Genomic DNA, 16,506 nt, shown 5'->3' with positions numbered 1-16,506 from the left:
CAGCCTGTACTTTGTTGCTGCCCTTCACAGGCACATACTCGTGGAGGAAAATGCAAGGAAAGAACAAAGGCTGCAAAAGCTTGTAGTGTGTCTGTGTTGTGCACAACTCCTGCAGACTGTGGGAAGGACATGGAATTAAACACATGCAGATGTGTTTAATTCCATTCATAATGCTAAATGTTGGAACACAGTTAACTTGGTTTTTTTCCAATAATCATGAGTCCTCTGCTGTAATTTGGGGTATGGGTGCTGAATAGGGGACTTGCTGTAGTTTCAGTTGCATGCCTTAGATCAGCTGGCAGCTGTAAATTGGTTTTCTTTGCTAGGCCAAGGAATTTTTCTTTTTCCAAGCTTACTAGAAATCTGCATTTGATGAGTAAATTTAAATGCAATGAGAAGGCCAGCAGCTGTATCTTTGTCATGCTTGCTCACATTATATTAGTCTCAAACCAAGGTAATTTAAAAAGCTCTGCCTTATTGTTCCAAGGTTAATATATTTTTTATGTATTTCCAATCAAAAGAAATATATTAAAAATAAGTATTTTGAGCTCCCAATCCCTGAGGATGGATTTTTAAATAATTAAATGGGAAGACTGAGGTACTAATGAGACAGCTACATTTGCAAAGAGGCTCAGAGATGATTTCAGGTTGTACAGATGCAAGAGTAGCCTAAAGCTAAAGTTCAAAGTGCACATTTCAAGGGCAAATAGTAATTTAACACAAAATAAATTTCTTGAAAGTTGTTACACTTGAAACAAGTAGGGACTGAAGTAAAATGTGTTTATGGTCATGTAAGATGTCTTTGCTTTGTTTAATGCAGTTCCCATAGCCGAGGTAAAAGCAGGAGGAGGTTGTGTGCTGTCATCACTGAGGGATGCTCTGGCAGCCTGAGTGGTGATTACTCTCCCTGCACTCGCCTCTGATTCATGTATTTTCCTCCTCTTAGTAAATTCCCTACAGGGAGAGATTGAACTAATTCGATCCAGAGCTGTCTTCCTTTGCGTTCCTTTCAGGAATAAAACCGAAACTGTTGTAAAGAAATGCGGACTTTTATTCCCTGCTCTCAGGAGGTGGATTTTACTTCAGATGTGCAAATTCATGTGTAGCACAGACACTTTGGAGCAGCCCTGTCATTCCTCACTTGTGGAGAGTGTTGGATTGTACCCACAGTCCTGTTAACTTGCCAATAGTCCCGTTACCTTCCCCAGGTGTCTCCTGGGTGCAGAGGAATGGCCTGGCTGCTCCTTCAGTGGTACAGAATCACAGCACTGCCTGCTGAAAGGTTCCTCAGGTCAGAGGCTTCTCCCTCAGCCACAACCCAATGTCTCTTAACTGCCAGGAGAAAGGGATTTTTATTTTCTTGACCTTCATCCACTTCTGTGTAATTAGAGAAGAGGTTAATCTAAAGTTTATTGAGCTACAATTTGTCCGTCGGTCTTTTCTCTCAGAATTTTGAGACCGCTGAAAAAACAATGGGTTTTGATACAAAATTTTTTACCTAGGATTGTCCTCCGAAATCTTTGCTGCCCTTACAGCTCTCCCTCTCCATCACCAGCTGTAGCTGTGTGTGAGTGTGTCAGGTCATCTGATGCACAGAAAGCTGTTGCTACTGACAGTGTGCTTGTTACTTCTCTGCCTTTAATGTACCTTAACAGGTTGCACCTCTCTCTTTTTTAATTTTTTTTTATTTTTTTATTTTTTTTCCTGTGTAGGTGCCGTGGACGGGGTATCAGGGTAGGTTTGCAGTCGACCCTCGCCTCATTACTCACCAAGCAGCTATGGCATATAACATGAACCTGTTACAGGCACATGGGCGGGGGTCTCCCATCCCCTATGGCCTGGGGCATCACTCTCCAGTTAACATGGGACAGCAGCAGCTCCAGCACCAGGAAAAGGAGCAGCACGAACAAAGTCGAAATGGTCAGTGGTGGAAATGGCAGTGAAAGTTGGTCTGCTTTTGAGAGTTTGTGCTTTTAATTACTTTATGATTGTACTTTGCACTACCCTTTAAATGGGGTATTTTGGAAAGGGTTTCCCTTCCTCCCTCCTTCCTTTCCCTCCTTCACCCTCTCCTTCCTGATGGAGGGGTCTGCAGAGTTGAGGAAATAACGTGAGATTTGTCATTACAAATGGAATAACTCAGAGACTGTGAGATTCAGAGGAGGAAGAAATGGAAGCTGGGGAGGGGTGTTGAGGGTATAATTGTTCCATCTCTGTTCTGCAGTACAGTGCTAACGACTGCTGATGTTATTTGCAATTAAGTTGGAAGAACTACTTAGAGATGATTAATGAACAAAGTGCAGAGATTAAAGGAGAAGTGTTATTTAGGAAAATGATATTAAATGTCTGTGATGCTGTAAATGTTATACTAATAAGTCTAAATTTTCCTGTGTCTGGCAAAAAAGAAAATCCCAAAATAATAATTTTTCTATTGAAACTAAATAATTTTGTAAATGTTTTTAGGTAAAAGTGAAAATGCTGCTGGACCTGAAATCAGTAAAATTCGAACACCTGAGAAGAAACCTCTGGAATCCAAGCAGGTGGGTTTCTCTTGTCTGGGTTTGTGGTTTGGTTTGGGGTTTGTTTGTTTATTTGTTAATTACTTTTTGTGTATTTGTTTTTTTTAATATTCTCTCTCTTAATGGGCTTAGTCATTGCTGAAATGGCTCCGTTTGGGTTTTTTTTAATGTGCATTTTCAACACTCTCCCTTCTCTTTCCTGCAGGTCGATTTAGAAGCCAGTTCTCAGCAGAGGAGCCCCGAGTCCCGCTCTGGTGTTGGGTTCCCCAACGCCAAATTCCACCGCAAAGAGAATCCCAACCCCAGGCAGCTGAACCTCCACCTCACCCCGCCCCACTCCCAGTTTGCAGTTCCCAACCGCCACTTCCAGCACCTCTCCCAGATCCCAAGGCAGCCGTATCCTCTGCAGCAGCAGCAGCAGCAGCAGCAGCAAAACCTTTTAAGTCAGCAGCAAAATCACTTGCCTGACCAAGCAAACCAAATGCCACCCCAGCAGAGCCAGGTAGTTCAGCAGCATAACCATTTGAATCAGCAGCCTCCACAACCTTCACAGCTTTCCCCTGCTTACCAGGCAGGCCCCAGCCAGTCTTTTTTTAATAATCCAATTCCCCACCGACCACATTCTCCTGCTGTAGATGCTGTGATTTCAGAACAACACCCCCCACCTCTGTTACAAGAAGTCAATAATCCTTTGAGGCCTCTTGCACAGCACAACCCCGTTCTGCCAACCCACTTGAACAACTTCATTGAAGAGAATCCATCAGGAATGCCCTTAGGGGACACTTTAGGTAGGTGACTTTTCTTTATTTAAATTCAGAGTGTGCAATTATAACTACATTGAAGTGAAAATGAAGGAGGTATTTACCTTTTTCAGGCATATTGCTCTGAATTGGGTCATTGTTGGGTTAGTTTCCATAAGTAATGTCATTGAGCATAATTTGCTGCTTGAGGCATGTTTGAATATTCAGCACTTTATTAGAAGATTCATGTTTATATGATTTTCCATATGATTTAAATAACCAGGTTTTACACTGCAATGCAGCTAGTATATAATAGGCCCTGGAATATACTGTTTAAAAAGTATTCTTTTTTTTTCTTTTTCTTTTTTTTTTTTCTTTTTCTGACATAAAGATCTTTTAAAAAAGGGCATTAGATAAAATATTTTTTTAAAACTATTTTTGTAGATCGTATGCATGGAAATGTAGCTTTGGAAACAATAAGGCAGCAACAACAAGCCAGGTTACAGCAATGGAATGAACATAATGCCTATCTCAGTCAAGGCACTATTCCATATCAACACCATCACCATCCTCATCTACCACATCTTCCTCAGCAACCAATTGGATTACATCAACAGCAGCAAGTTAGGGCAAACTGGAAACTTGCCAGTAATACAGAAGATGAAACAGAGGCAACATATTCAAGGTATTTGTTTACTGAGTCATCAGAGCTTGTGTAAAATTGAGCAGTGGGCACCTTACCTATCTGTAACCCTGTGATCAAGTGCAAGGCACTTAAAGGTATTGCTTTTTGCTGCTGTTATTATGAAGGTTAAAATAGCTGGCAGGCTGACTTACAATTGTGCTTTTATTATTATGTGTTATGCTTTGTTCTGTGAGTATATTGGGTAGTAAAGCTGTAGTGGAAAAATATTTTCGTGGAGCTTTTCAGTGTTGTGTTTATGGAGTAAGGAATGGGCAGAGAGTAACAACCTTGTGCTTTTATAAAAGAGGTGTCAGAGGGTAGTGAAGGCCTATTTAAGTTGTAAATTCTTCAATTTGAAGTAGCAGGTCTCAGATTTATGTGCTTGAAAACAAACAAACCAGCCCCTCCCCAGACACTGCTCCCCGGGGAAACCTCAATTTTTCTTTTCAAAAACCCCTTTGCTTTTAAAAGCAAAAAAAAATGGTTATATTTGAGATGGAGCATTAGGGGGCAAGAAAGGAAGCTGTTGAATGTCAACAGAAAAATGGTTCCAGTGGTCATCAACTTTGATCATGTATATTGTAAAGGCTGGATTTTTAAATTGCCTCTGTTTACTGTCATCTCCCACTATGCTTTCTTTTCCATCTGGGTTGTTACAGCCATGGTAAAGCATCTAAATGCCCTTTTATCTGACTCTCTGAAGTGCTGAATTGAATATTCTTGACCTTCTGAGGAAGTTTGAAAGTATATTGTGCAAGTGAGGGGAATCCCTGATTGTTCTGGCTTTTTGGCTTGTAAGGGGCTAAAATTTTCCTGAACTATGTGAACTTTTTACCCTGTGTAGTAAAACAGGAAATCCTTCCCTTAGTTGTCTCTTAAGAGATAACAAAAAAATTGATTCTTCTGACCAAAAAGGAAATCTCAAGAGTTATTAAAACTTTGAGATGATTCAGGTGGGTATTTCATCCGATTAATCCTCTTGTGCCTGATTTCTGATTGCACAGTCCCATCCTTTGAAGTTAGGGGTCAGTAAGCCCAAAGATGAGAATATTTAAATTCGGTGGTTTGTGCTCTCGAGTTTTTTTTTCTACCTCAAAAAAGAGTGGGATTTCAGCAAAACTTTTTTTTTTTTTTTTTTTTCCCTTGATGCATTTATTCTGTCAATGCAGGTTCCAGGATTTGCTCCGAGAACTGTCCCACCGGGATCCAAGTGAAAGTCGGGACTTGGCCGAAATGCCCCCCCCTCAGTCGAGACTGTTGCAATACAGACAAGTGCAGCCCCGGAGCCCACCAGCACTCCCTTCTCCTTCCTGCAACTCCAACCACAGTGCTCACTTCCCCACCTTCACTGAAAACAACAGAGACATTGAACTGCCCAGTAACCCAGCATTTCAGCAGCATTTACCCCAAATATACAACCCCCCTTTCTCAATGCCATCCGAACATATAACCCCATCTCCCTTGAAATACCTGCAACCTGATGGATCCTGGACTTATGCTAACCTGCAGCAGAACCACCTTATGGGGCAGGGCTTTCACTATGGGATACCTCCACTGCCCCACAGGTCGCAGCAGAACCCTTTTATACAAATCCAGAACCATCAGCACGCGGTCGGTCAGGAGCCATTTCACCCCCTCGCATCTCGAGCAGTATCTGCCTCTTCGCTCCACAGCTTAGAAGAGGTAGGTGGAGGTGTTTGCTCGTGTCTGCTGTGCAGTTGTCGTGTTGTTTCACTGTCAGATTGCACCGTGGAGCGGCCAGGGGTGCACAGAACCTCACGCACTGAAAGCTCCCACTGGAGTTCCTGGGAGGTGGAGTCGTTCTTTGCTGCTCACCCCGGGCACGTTCGTGATTCTCGGGGCTGCAGGTGCAACATTTTCTCTGCAGAGTGGGAAGTCTTGGCTTTTTTGAGTGTTACTCGGAGTCTTCTTGCTCGGTCTCTGCCTGTGCTTTATCTGGGGTGAAGTTTAACCCAGCCCAGGGGAAAGCTCTGGAGGTGACTCTGGACAGGCAGCGCCAATGAACCCACCGGCTGTCCCTGTGAACTGGGAGTGTGGTTGAGCTACTTCTCATCCAAGCTCGAGAGCAGAGCTGGACAGGTGTTTCACCCTGATTTAATGAACCCCACCCTGCCTGAACTAATTGGATATAAAACCATCTTGTGTGTTCTGGGGGCTCAGAGTGCTGGAAATGAGTGCAGGGATACCCTGCTGTGAATCTGGCTCCAGCACCAGCCACAGCCAGCTCTGTCCCTCTCCGTGTCCTCTTGTCCTGCACTCCAAGGAGGTGTATTATGGGATGTAGGCTGTGCCAGCACCAGGACAGGTCACATTTTGAACAGGAGTTTTTAATCCCTCTTGGAATAGGGAGTGCTGAGGAGTGTATGTATGATATGTAGACATGGAACATATCCTGGTTGCATTCCAGGAATGCCAGAATTAATATTCACACTGGCTGCCTGTAATCCAATATTTGTACATAAGTGATGTATTTCTGTTAAAGTTTTTACAGAAGCCGTGGGGGGAGCCCTCCTCAGCACTATCTCACATAATACATATATAATTTAATTGTCTTTCGACTTCTGAAAATAGGAAATATTTAGTTTATGAGCCTGAGCAAAATAACTAAAATTGAATTCCAGTGCATTTTACAAATTTCTGTCTTGTGTAGATCCAGAGAAGTTAATGGAGTCCTCAGGCCCAGCTAGAGCTGTAGTAAGGTTTGGGGTTATAGACATTTAGAAATTTGATGTCTCAGTCCATTAAGTTATCTCCCTTGTATAAAATCTAATACTTTGTGACAACACTTACTGCTGTCAGTACAGCAGGACGTAGGAACAATGTCTTTTCAGCAGTAATAAACCAATAAATATTCCTATAGAGCTTGTGACAGCTCCTGCTATCTGAAGACAGTGAGCCTTTATGTAATTAGTGCAAATTCAGTTTAGTTGTTATTTCTTCTTCCTTTCAAAATATGTGACAGAACTGCCAAATGCAGTAAAAGTGTTCCAGGACAGAGGCTTGCCTGTAAACTTTCCAAAACTGCTGGTCCAGCTGGTAGGTAGGACCAAAGAACGCACAAAGAAATCAAAACGTGGGTTTAGGTGTATTTTTAAGAGACATCCCTCGTACAAGGCAGTTGTCAGGGCAGTTTTGTTGACTTTTGGTATCCTCACTAAACTGTCTTCTCCATCACTATTTATAAAACTGTTAATTGACTTGATACTTAAAAGCTTTTGCATGTGTTTAGTCAAGCCAGATCTGAACTGCACATCAAAGGGAATACTGAAGTGATTCTGTCTGGTTCTGTACTTGCAAGTGTCCAGAATCTTGATAAATTCCTGCCTGCTTACCAAAATTGCCCATTAAACTCAATAAATGGATAATATTTGGGTGTGATTTGGGCAGTAGCTTATGAATTTGGGGTCTTTGTTGTTTTTGAAGAAAACCCTTAGGAGAGTAAATTGTCAGGATATGCAAGTGTTGATCCCTTGATTATGGTGACTGAAATAAGATATAACAATTTCCTTTCATGCACTTTTTTCCTCTATCTGTTTTTTGTGGATGATACAGTAACAATATTGGGGCACTGCAAGCAAGTTGTTTGATGTTTATTTAGCTAATTTCTTATGGCATTTCATTAGGATGTTTTCTTTTTCCTTTTACCAAGTATAGATTTATCTGCATGACTTTTCTGTTATTGATGCTCATTAGTCAGTGCAGAAGGGAGAAAATACTGCATTCATTTTAAAAAATAAACTCTAATATAGCAGACTTACTTTAAACCTTGAGAAAGTTTAGAGAGCCCTTAAATCTGAACTTTTGAAGTCCACAGGTTAATTAATGGAGCTCCTGCCATTTCCATCTCCATGATCTACAGGGCTTACAAGTCATTTCTGTGGTTTCAGATAAATTTTTCTGAATTATTTCTCCCGAGGGCAGAGGCTTCTCCAGAGTGTTTGTTTGTGTACATTCACAGCATCCAGTGCACAGATGTATCCTGCTTCCCCACGTTCTGCTGTACAAGTCACTGATTTATCCTTTGGAAAAGGAAAAGCCATATTTTTTTTTTTCCCTGGCTACGTTGTAAGAACATTTTCTCTTATGTGTTTCTGTGCTTTCTTTGCTTCATCTGTAAATGCTGGGTATCTTCCTCCTCACTGTGTGATCCATCGCCCACGTAGGACTGTGAGATGTAAAGGCTGACGAGAATTAAGGAATCTCAGTTGATGTTCTTTGCAGTTGCTTTAAAATTCTCTATTTTGTGTGATCAAAACACATTATCAGTGACTGCAATACACAACATACAGCTTGAAATGCACGAGATTTTTTTCTAAATGCAAAGGACATTTTTATTCTTTGGTGAGACATTTCAGGGAAAAAAAATCGAACCGGGAAATGGTGTTTGATACATAAATAAATTAAAAAAAGTAAAAGGCCACTTTTTATTTTGTGGTTTTTTTTGTTCACAGTATGAACCAAGAGGACCAGGCAGGCCGTTGTACCAAAGAAGAATTTCCTCTAGTTCAGTCCAGGCTTGTTCTGAAGAATTAAACCCTCCTCAAGACAGTCTTGGTCAGTGTAAAGAGCTTCAGGACCACAGCAACCAGTCATCGTTCAACTACTCCTCACCTGAGTTGTGGGTGAACTCCTCCTCCTCTGCCCCGTACCCAAACATTCCATGCAACGGAGCCAGCAGAGCAGTTCCACCCCGGGAGTTGTTAGGTGGGTACACCTGGATTTTTGCTCTAAGGACACAATTTAAGCTGCAGAGGCCAAGCCCAAGTGAAAGGGTTGGGTGTGGGGTTTTTTTCACAACACGTTTTCTGCCATTTCTTCAGTTCCCAAACTCAGATGTTGAAGTGTTTGTTGTTTCAGCAGTTAAAGGTTTGGAATAATCCTGGTTTTGTTTGCCATCTTGTTACCATCCTGCTGCTGTCTAAAGAATAGTGTGAGTGATCTCCTTCTGCAAAATCAGTGCTGCTTCTTAGTCCTCTCCAAAAGCTCCAGTAAACCCAAATAGTCTCTTCCAAGGGTTTCAAGTGCAGCTGAGCCTTTGCTGAAAGGAACTGAGGTGACTGGTGGAATTTATTTGCAAAGATAGATTGTTTGTTCCCAGAATCAGTGATATTTGGTGTTGATATTACAGTCTGGGGGAGCGGCACATAAACTGAATTAGTACTCTCAGCGTTTCTCCCAGTAAATTCTGGTACTTCATCAAAGTAGTGACGAGTTTAAATTCTCTCTCGCTGTGGAACAGTCTCGGTGGAACGTGGCTTCCCTGGTGGTAGGAGCAGTGCTGATTGATTGAGCAGACAGAAACTAAATTAACTTCTCAGAGGTGAAAAAAAAAGCAGAGAGTTGGAGCAGTGCAGCTATTCTTCTGTTCTCCATACCTTCAGTGTTTGTGAAAAACAAAATAACCACGATAATACAGTTTCTTCTCCGTGGCTTTGCATTAAGAATCCCCAGTGGTAATTTAAAAACAAAATCAGTAAAAATATGAGCAATATCCCAATGTGGATATTAAACCCACTTAATAATGCAGAAAAATATTTATAGGATGGGTTCTTTTTGGCCTTAAAAGATTTAATTGCTTTTGATGAAGCTTTATAAACCTAAAACATCTTGTGACTTCGTAGTGATTGTGAAGTAGAAACATGCAGTGTAGAATGAATGAATAAACCTGTTTATATCAGCAGCAGCACTCAAGAGTTAAGTTCCAAATGTGCCTTTTAATTTCCAAAATGTGAAAATGTTATTTTGCAAACCCGTGTGTATGGCAGCATCTTTTGTTCAAAACTTCAGGCTCAGGGCACCTCCTTCGATCTACTTCTATTTTTACTGAAAATCGAGGAGCTGAATGCACAGTGTTATATGACATCCATCACTGGAGTTGCTCCCTAGACTGGTGGTTATCTAATAGTGATTTTCTAATAGCAGCTCAGGCACCCTGGCAAGGTTAGTTTGGGATCAACCAATGCCACATTTCCTTGCTTTAATGTAAAGCTCGAGAACGGGTTTGTGAGTAGAGTCTCCAGAGGACAGATGTGTATGTAAAAAGTACCAGAGCCCTCCATTTGCTGTCAAATAGTAAATTCTAAAAGAAAAGGTCAGGTTCTGACCAGTAAGTGCTTTCACTGTGAAAATATTTTTTGCTGTAGTTAAGAATGGTTTCTGTTCTGTAAATGGGTGTATATGGATAGTGCCTGTATCTGGTGGTTCATGCAAACACATCTCCATTTTCTGGCTGCTGTGCTTTCCCACATTCACAGCTCAGTGCCTGTGATGATCCTATTTACAGCCCAAATGTGTTTTATGGAGCTAAGGGTTAATGACCAGTGACTGCACTGTTTGTCGTTACCATTGATTTTTATCCATGAAGTGAAGCCCCGTGAGAATGGGATCTGGGAAATAACCCTGTGCCTGCAGTTTGTGCTGGAGAGAAACCCTGATCCAGTCTGTCCAAGGGCTGATCCCTCCTGTGCATCAGGAATGGCTGAGGCACCGCTCACTGTTGGGTTGGATCAGGATGGATTTATGGAGGGCAAGGGGAGCTGCTGTGAATTCCTCAGGGTCGATACTTGCAGGCACTTCCCAAAATTGCACTTTGAGAGTTTGATATGCATTGCTTTTTCTGTTGATAGAAAGAAAATGATTTAAGTTCTTACTCAAAATGTTTATTTCATATTTTTTCTTCTGTTAGACACCTCAACCACACACAGCTTTCACCTCTGGCCCTGCTTGTCATTACTTGTCTTCTCTTGAGTGCTGTGGTTATTTTTGGGAGTTTTTTTGCTCATGGTCTGGGTTGTTTGGTTTTTATTGAGTCACAGCAACCCTAGCAAAACTGCTTTGCTTATGTTCTTTCTATATTCATTCTTCTATGAGTTGGTTACGGGGTTTTTTTGCTTTATAAAAATCAAAAGGCTGTGTGTGACCCTTCAGTGAGAAACTTAACTATATACTTTGTTTTCCTACTTTTGCACTCATTTGGTGGTACATTTTTCTATGTGCACTTTAAAAATGACATTATAGGGTTAAAGACTGAAATAATTACAGAATATATATGCTGTCCAGCTCTTAGGCTATTGAAGATAGAACATTTACCTGTGTTTCAGTGTAGAGTTTCTCTGGTTGTGTGAGACAGAATTCTCCAGACAAAGTAAGGTACCTCATTAGGATTCAGGAAATTCACTTGAAAGCAGTTTTATACCTCTGGTTTAAAGCACCATTTTTTCTGATAGTTACAGAAGTTGTTAAATGTGGAGCAAGAACATATCAATTAGCAGAAATGCATTCAGCCTAAAATACCAATAATTAGTTGCTTGGCATTCAGGACTCTGAATTGCTGTTGGAGAATGAATTATATATGGTGCTGTAAATTTTAATTTTAGCCTATTAAGCTATAAAGCAAGAGGAATGAAATACTCTTTGTGCTGTCTCAGTGGATAAAGTGCTTAAATTAGAGTAGATCCCGGAGGGAAGCAGCTTTACCTTCCCTGCACCGGGCAAAGCCGCTGGGCGGGATTGCAGGGTCGGTGTCGCGGCCGTGGGCACACACGCAGAGGGAGCTTCACAGTGCCAGTCCTGGGGTGCTGGTGGCAAAGATAGGGCACAATCCAGTAGTGGGAATGAAGTTAGGGAACTGCAAGAGCAGCTTGGAGCGACCTGGGCTAGTGGAAGGTGTCCCTGCCCATGGTGGGGGGTGGAATGAGAGGAGCGTTAAGGTCCCTTCCAGCCCAAACCACCCCCTGATTATCTGAGTCTGTGAACTTAATAATAATTTTCAAGGACACACAGAGTGACCAGACACAGAAAATCGGTGGTGTGGGAGGAGGTTTCCAGTTTCAGTCCCCCCCAGGAGGTATTTTGGGGTTACCTCGGGTAGATTTGCTGCGTCAGAGCCGTTCACTCACCCGCGCTCCGCTTCCTCCTCCCGCAGCTCCAGCCAAGACAGCGAAGCCCCCCGAGGAACACCTGAAGGCCGAGAACATCCAGCTCTCCAACTCCTTCAACTACAACGTGCTCCAGCACCTGGGCCAGTTCCCACCTCTGATGCCCAACAAGCAGCTGGTGGAGTCCAACAGCAGCAGCCCCCAGCCCGCCGGCAGCAAGCCCGTCATGTCCTACGCCAGCGCTCTGCGGGCGCCCCCCAAACCCAAACCCCCTCCTGAGCAGACGAAAAAGAACAGCGACCCCTTGTCCTTGTTTCAGGAACTTAGCCTAGGTAGTTCATCAGGTAGCAATGGCTTTTACTCCTATTTTAAATAATCAGATTATTTTTTTTAGAGAGAATTTAATTTTTATTTGTGTCCGTAGATCTAAGGTAGTTGGGGCTTCACCTGTAGTTGCAAATATTCCCTTTGTTTATATTAGTAAATATATCCTCACTTAATTGCTTTGCTGCTAGACTTGCAACTAATTTTTTTTTTTTTTTTTAATTATATTCCATTATTTTGCATTTTTTTTGATGTGGGTCGGGTTTTTGGAAGCTTTTCTGTAGGAAAACACACAGGTGTTATTTTTTAATTTGTGTAATGTTAATGATATGTTGCATTAAACTAGCAGCTGAGAGATTACCTGTATGACTTGAAAAAAAGATTTAAAAAAAAAAAAAAAAGGAAAAAGACAAAAAGGAAAAAAAAAAGTTTGTCTAAATTGTATTTAAGAAGATTGTAAGTAGCATTTACATTTATTCAATAACATTAGCGTACTATGCTGGGTTTCTGCACCAGAAATGGCCAGTTAATGTAAAAATGTATGTTATTTCTGCTTAAATTCATTTAATTTTTTTTTTTTTTTAAATAAAGGTGCAGCATCTTCTAAATAATTTCAGTTTTATCAACTTTTTTGTGAAGGGATGCTGCATTCTCAGACTTTTATAGTTTTAGATTCTGTATGATGTGGTATTGTATTTTCCATCCACTGTAGGGTAAAGTAAAGGCATTCTTTGCAGACACCTATGCCATTGTTTGGAAACATTCAGATAAAAGTATTGGTATACTTTAAAAAAATAATTATAAAAAAAAAAAAAAAAAAAAGGAAAAAAAAATTAACAAAAAAAGCCCAAAAAAACTCTACATTTTATTTTTGGACAAGCTAGTAATATAAGCTTGTTTGAAAAGTTAATTTGATAGGTTTTTTAAATGAATCATGAAGCTGAAAATAAATTTTTAGGTATGTTGGTGCTTAGTAGATTTAATAACTATTTTAAAAAAAATGCGTGAATTTAGTAAAAGACTTTTTTTTGTTTGTTTGTTTAATTTTTTTTTCCACTATGCATGTGTAAATGTTTGTAATCTGGCTTTTTCCTCCCCTTTCTCCAGTGGTATAAAAGAATTGTGCCGCTTTAATTTTTTTTTTTGATTTTTTTTTGGAAAAAAATTTTTTTTGTTTTGTTTTGTTTTTTTTTTCCGGTAAAACTTTTGGTACATTATTTGATGTTTACATTAAAATGTGACATTATACAAGGAAATTCAGATATTTTGCTAACTGTTTTGTTTGAGGAACATCATTAAAGAAGAGATTTAATGTTTGTCAAAGCTGTATCCAAATTAATCGAGACCTTCTGGGGATCAGAGTGGTTACCAGGTTCTTTACCCACATGAGCTCTGTGAAGTTCTCCAAGAACCTGGCCCTTCAGGAGTACAATCTGAAAACATTCGTGATGGGGTATTAAAAGAGGAAAAAAATTAAAAGGAAGCAAATGTGAATGAAAGCTCAGAAGGTAAAAAAACTTTGTGGAGGAAGATCTCTGGCCTCACACACTGGCCCTGCTCTGTGGCTGGGGAGCTCCAGAGGGGGGGGAGAGTTTTTGTCCTGGTTTTGTTGGGTTATTTTTTTGTCTCCTTAGTTCTCCTTTTACACTTGAAATGACCTCAGATGTGGGAACTGTTTTGCAGGGCTGAGCTGGGTGTAGCTGCAGGATCCCTCCACTTACTACCCGTGGCAATGGAGATTTCAGAGCTGTGTGGGGGTGATTTCAGCTGTCCCTGGGACCCCTCCCTGGGCAGCTCCTGGTTCAAGCAGATTTTTGCTCTGGTTACAATCAGGTTTATTTTTTTTACATTTGGCTTCACGTTTTAAGGCAAGGGTCTTTATGAACTGGGCTTGATTTCAACTCAGTGCACTGCAGAGCTTTGCATATAAATCTTTTATTATAAATCTTGGCTGGCTTATGGTTCAGAAACTTATCTGAAAACATTTTTCCTTCTTTTTGCTGTGAAGCAAATCACACATGACTCGTTAATTTATTTCCTTGTACCAAACAAGGGGGAGGGGACAGCTCCTGCCAAGTTGTGCTTTATCCCTTCAGCACCATCAAATCCAGAGGACCCAAAAAAATGAGTGTAGAGGCCAAATTCTGCAACCTTAAACCAAGCAAAACCCCTGTTAAATGGGGTTTTGCCAAGCTGATGGCTGCAGAAATGGGAAATCCATCAGCAGGGGCCAGTGGAAGTCGCCTCAGACTCCTTATTTTGGCAGAACTGTGCCAGTTCTCCTCCTGGCACCGCTTGGAGAGACGGATCCGTGTGCCTGGACGTTGTGGAGAGTCCCTGGTGGGATGTGCAGGCTGTGGCAGAGGACAGGTAGGGTTCAAACGCCCCTCAGGGCGTTGGAATTTCAGGGGTTTCCAAACCACTCGTTTCTATGGAGCAGTCCTTTGATTCTGTTCACCGTGATTTGACTTTTAAACTAATAAACATCACTTGTTAATTTACTGCTCTCTGTCCATCAGTTCGAGGGAGATGGTCACGGCTCGCCACGTTTTGTCCTGTTTTACGCCAGCATTTGATCTACACTCAAAATATGATGGATAAAGGAGCTTTTTCTCTCTTGAGTTACAATTTCTTTATGAAAATCCCTGCTGGTTTTGGTGCTATCTTGTCCTAAGTGCTCTCCCCCAGCAGTTTGAGGATGGAATGGCAGAGAGCTTGGGACTCTCAGCTTTGACGGGAATCGCTGAATTTCTTAAGAGTGAGGGGTTTTTTTCCAAAAGATGATTTATTTGGAAATGTCTTGTCTGGCCATTGTATGTCACTTGTATAGTCCTGAGTGGGATTTTTGGGGTTTAGAGCAAATTATCCAGTATTTATTGAAGTCATGTTTAGAAAAACCCCAAAGTGTATTATAAACTCTCCTAGGGCTTTAATCACACTCTTATTAAAATGAAATTAAGACTTCCAGATGGCTCCAGTGGGCACTGCTCAGGCTGCACTGTAAATAGGGAGCTGTTGCAGTTACAAAGAGAATTCAAAATTGTGAGTCTGGTTTGTATAAAATGTCTCAATTTGGAGGTAAAAAAATTGGGGGTTTGGGCATCTACACCAAAAGGGTATTTGACTACTTGACTTTTTTTACACTTAATAGTACAGCTAGTGCCAAATCCCATACTCCTTTGAGAATAAACTCCCCATTGTGGTCTGTGGAATATTTAAACAACAGGGTCAATCCGGATCTAAATTTAGAAAGCTGGTATTTAACACCAAGAGTAATTTCTGGGTTTGTTTTCTTTAATTCCAGTTTATCGTGAGAGAAAAATCTGGATGCCTCATGGGAGGTTGTCAGTGTGGTGGTAAGAACTAATAAAGAATGGGGAGAAAGATTTAAAAAAAAAAAAAAATATTTGGCTCTAAAAAATGAAACTTTGGGGTTTTTTTTAAACATTTCAAATAGAGCCTCCATCCTTTGAAAAGCCACTTAGGGAAATGCAGCTGGGAGATTGTCACCTAATACAGTTTGTCCTGGTTTTTTAATTGTGTGGCCCTTTGCAGGATGTGAGTCCTGCCACTGACTCTACAAACCCTGTGAGTACCATTCCCTGCTTTTGATTAATTATTGTTTTGTTCCCAGATTTAGGGAGTTCAGCTGTTTTTTGGGGTTTTTTTTTTGCAGAGATCATGCTCTCTAAGCAGTTCTTTTGCTGTGTGTGTGGCACCAGGAGCAGTGTTTGACCACTCCAGATTTCCTTCCCAGGCCTATCAGAACCCGCACATTTCCAGGGCACTGAGCCCACCAGGCTCTGCCCATACCATTGTTCAGCTCATTTGTTGTGTTAGTTTTAAAAGTTTCTGGTTTTCCTAGAAAAACTGCAGACAATTAACTTGTCAAGACAGATGGCGATGATCTATGGTGCCTATAAAAATTCGCACATCGTATTCCCTGACATGAAATATGGGCTATTTCTGTTGGTGTGGCAATGCTTGAGCCAGTCTCTCTTTGGTAGCTGTGTCAGGGAGCAAGGATTGAATCCTTCTAAATTTGTTTTTTTCTTCCATTCAGGAGATGTAAAAGGATTTACAACAGGAGTGTGGAAATGTCAGTTCGGTGTGGGGGTTTCTTTTTTTTTTTGGCAACTTCAGTTGAGAGATGCTGAGGAGTTTTTACCTCATTAAGGATTAATAGATGCTGCTGACAAATTACAGAACACGCTCTGTGATCTGAATTACCCAAGGCTGGTTAGAAGATGTTGTCAGTCCCTTTTCCATAAGACTTGGCTCCCTCCTGGAGGGTGAACACCTCCACAGGACCAGCTGTAAAGCTGGGGTGGTGCTCCCAG

At 41.2% G+C, this 16,506-nt stretch overlaps 1 protein-coding gene across 2 annotated transcripts in view; it reads left to right on the top strand.

Moving 5' to 3' along the window:
* HELZ (helicase with zinc finger) overlaps window positions 1–14,709 on the top strand; it is an 83,093-nt gene extending 68,384 nt beyond the window's left edge. For both annotated transcript variants that reach the window (XM_050318984.1, XM_050318983.1), the window contains exons 25-31: window positions 1,713–1,920; window positions 2,464–2,540; window positions 2,725–3,307; window positions 3,704–3,944; window positions 5,114–5,627; window positions 8,417–8,669; window positions 11,890–14,709. In XM_050318984.1, coding sequence (XP_050174941.1) covers window positions 1,713–1,920; window positions 2,464–2,540; window positions 2,725–3,307; window positions 3,704–3,944; window positions 5,114–5,627; window positions 8,417–8,669; window positions 11,890–12,218 — 2,205 coding nt within the window. In that variant the 3' untranslated portion in view covers window positions 12,219–14,709. The remainder of the gene's footprint in view (window positions 1–1,712; window positions 1,921–2,463; window positions 2,541–2,724; window positions 3,308–3,703; window positions 3,945–5,113; window positions 5,628–8,416; window positions 8,670–11,889) is intronic.
* The last annotated feature ends 1,797 nt before the right edge of the window (window positions 14,710–16,506 follow it).

Source organism: Myiozetetes cayanensis, unplaced genomic scaffold, assembly GCF_022539395.1.
Source record: "Myiozetetes cayanensis isolate MyiCay16 unplaced genomic scaffold, myiCay2020 scf22, whole genome shotgun sequence".
NCBI lineage: Eukaryota > Metazoa > Chordata > Aves > Passeriformes > Tyrannidae > Myiozetetes > Myiozetetes cayanensis.
This window is presented reverse-complemented; position numbering and strand designations above follow the sequence as displayed.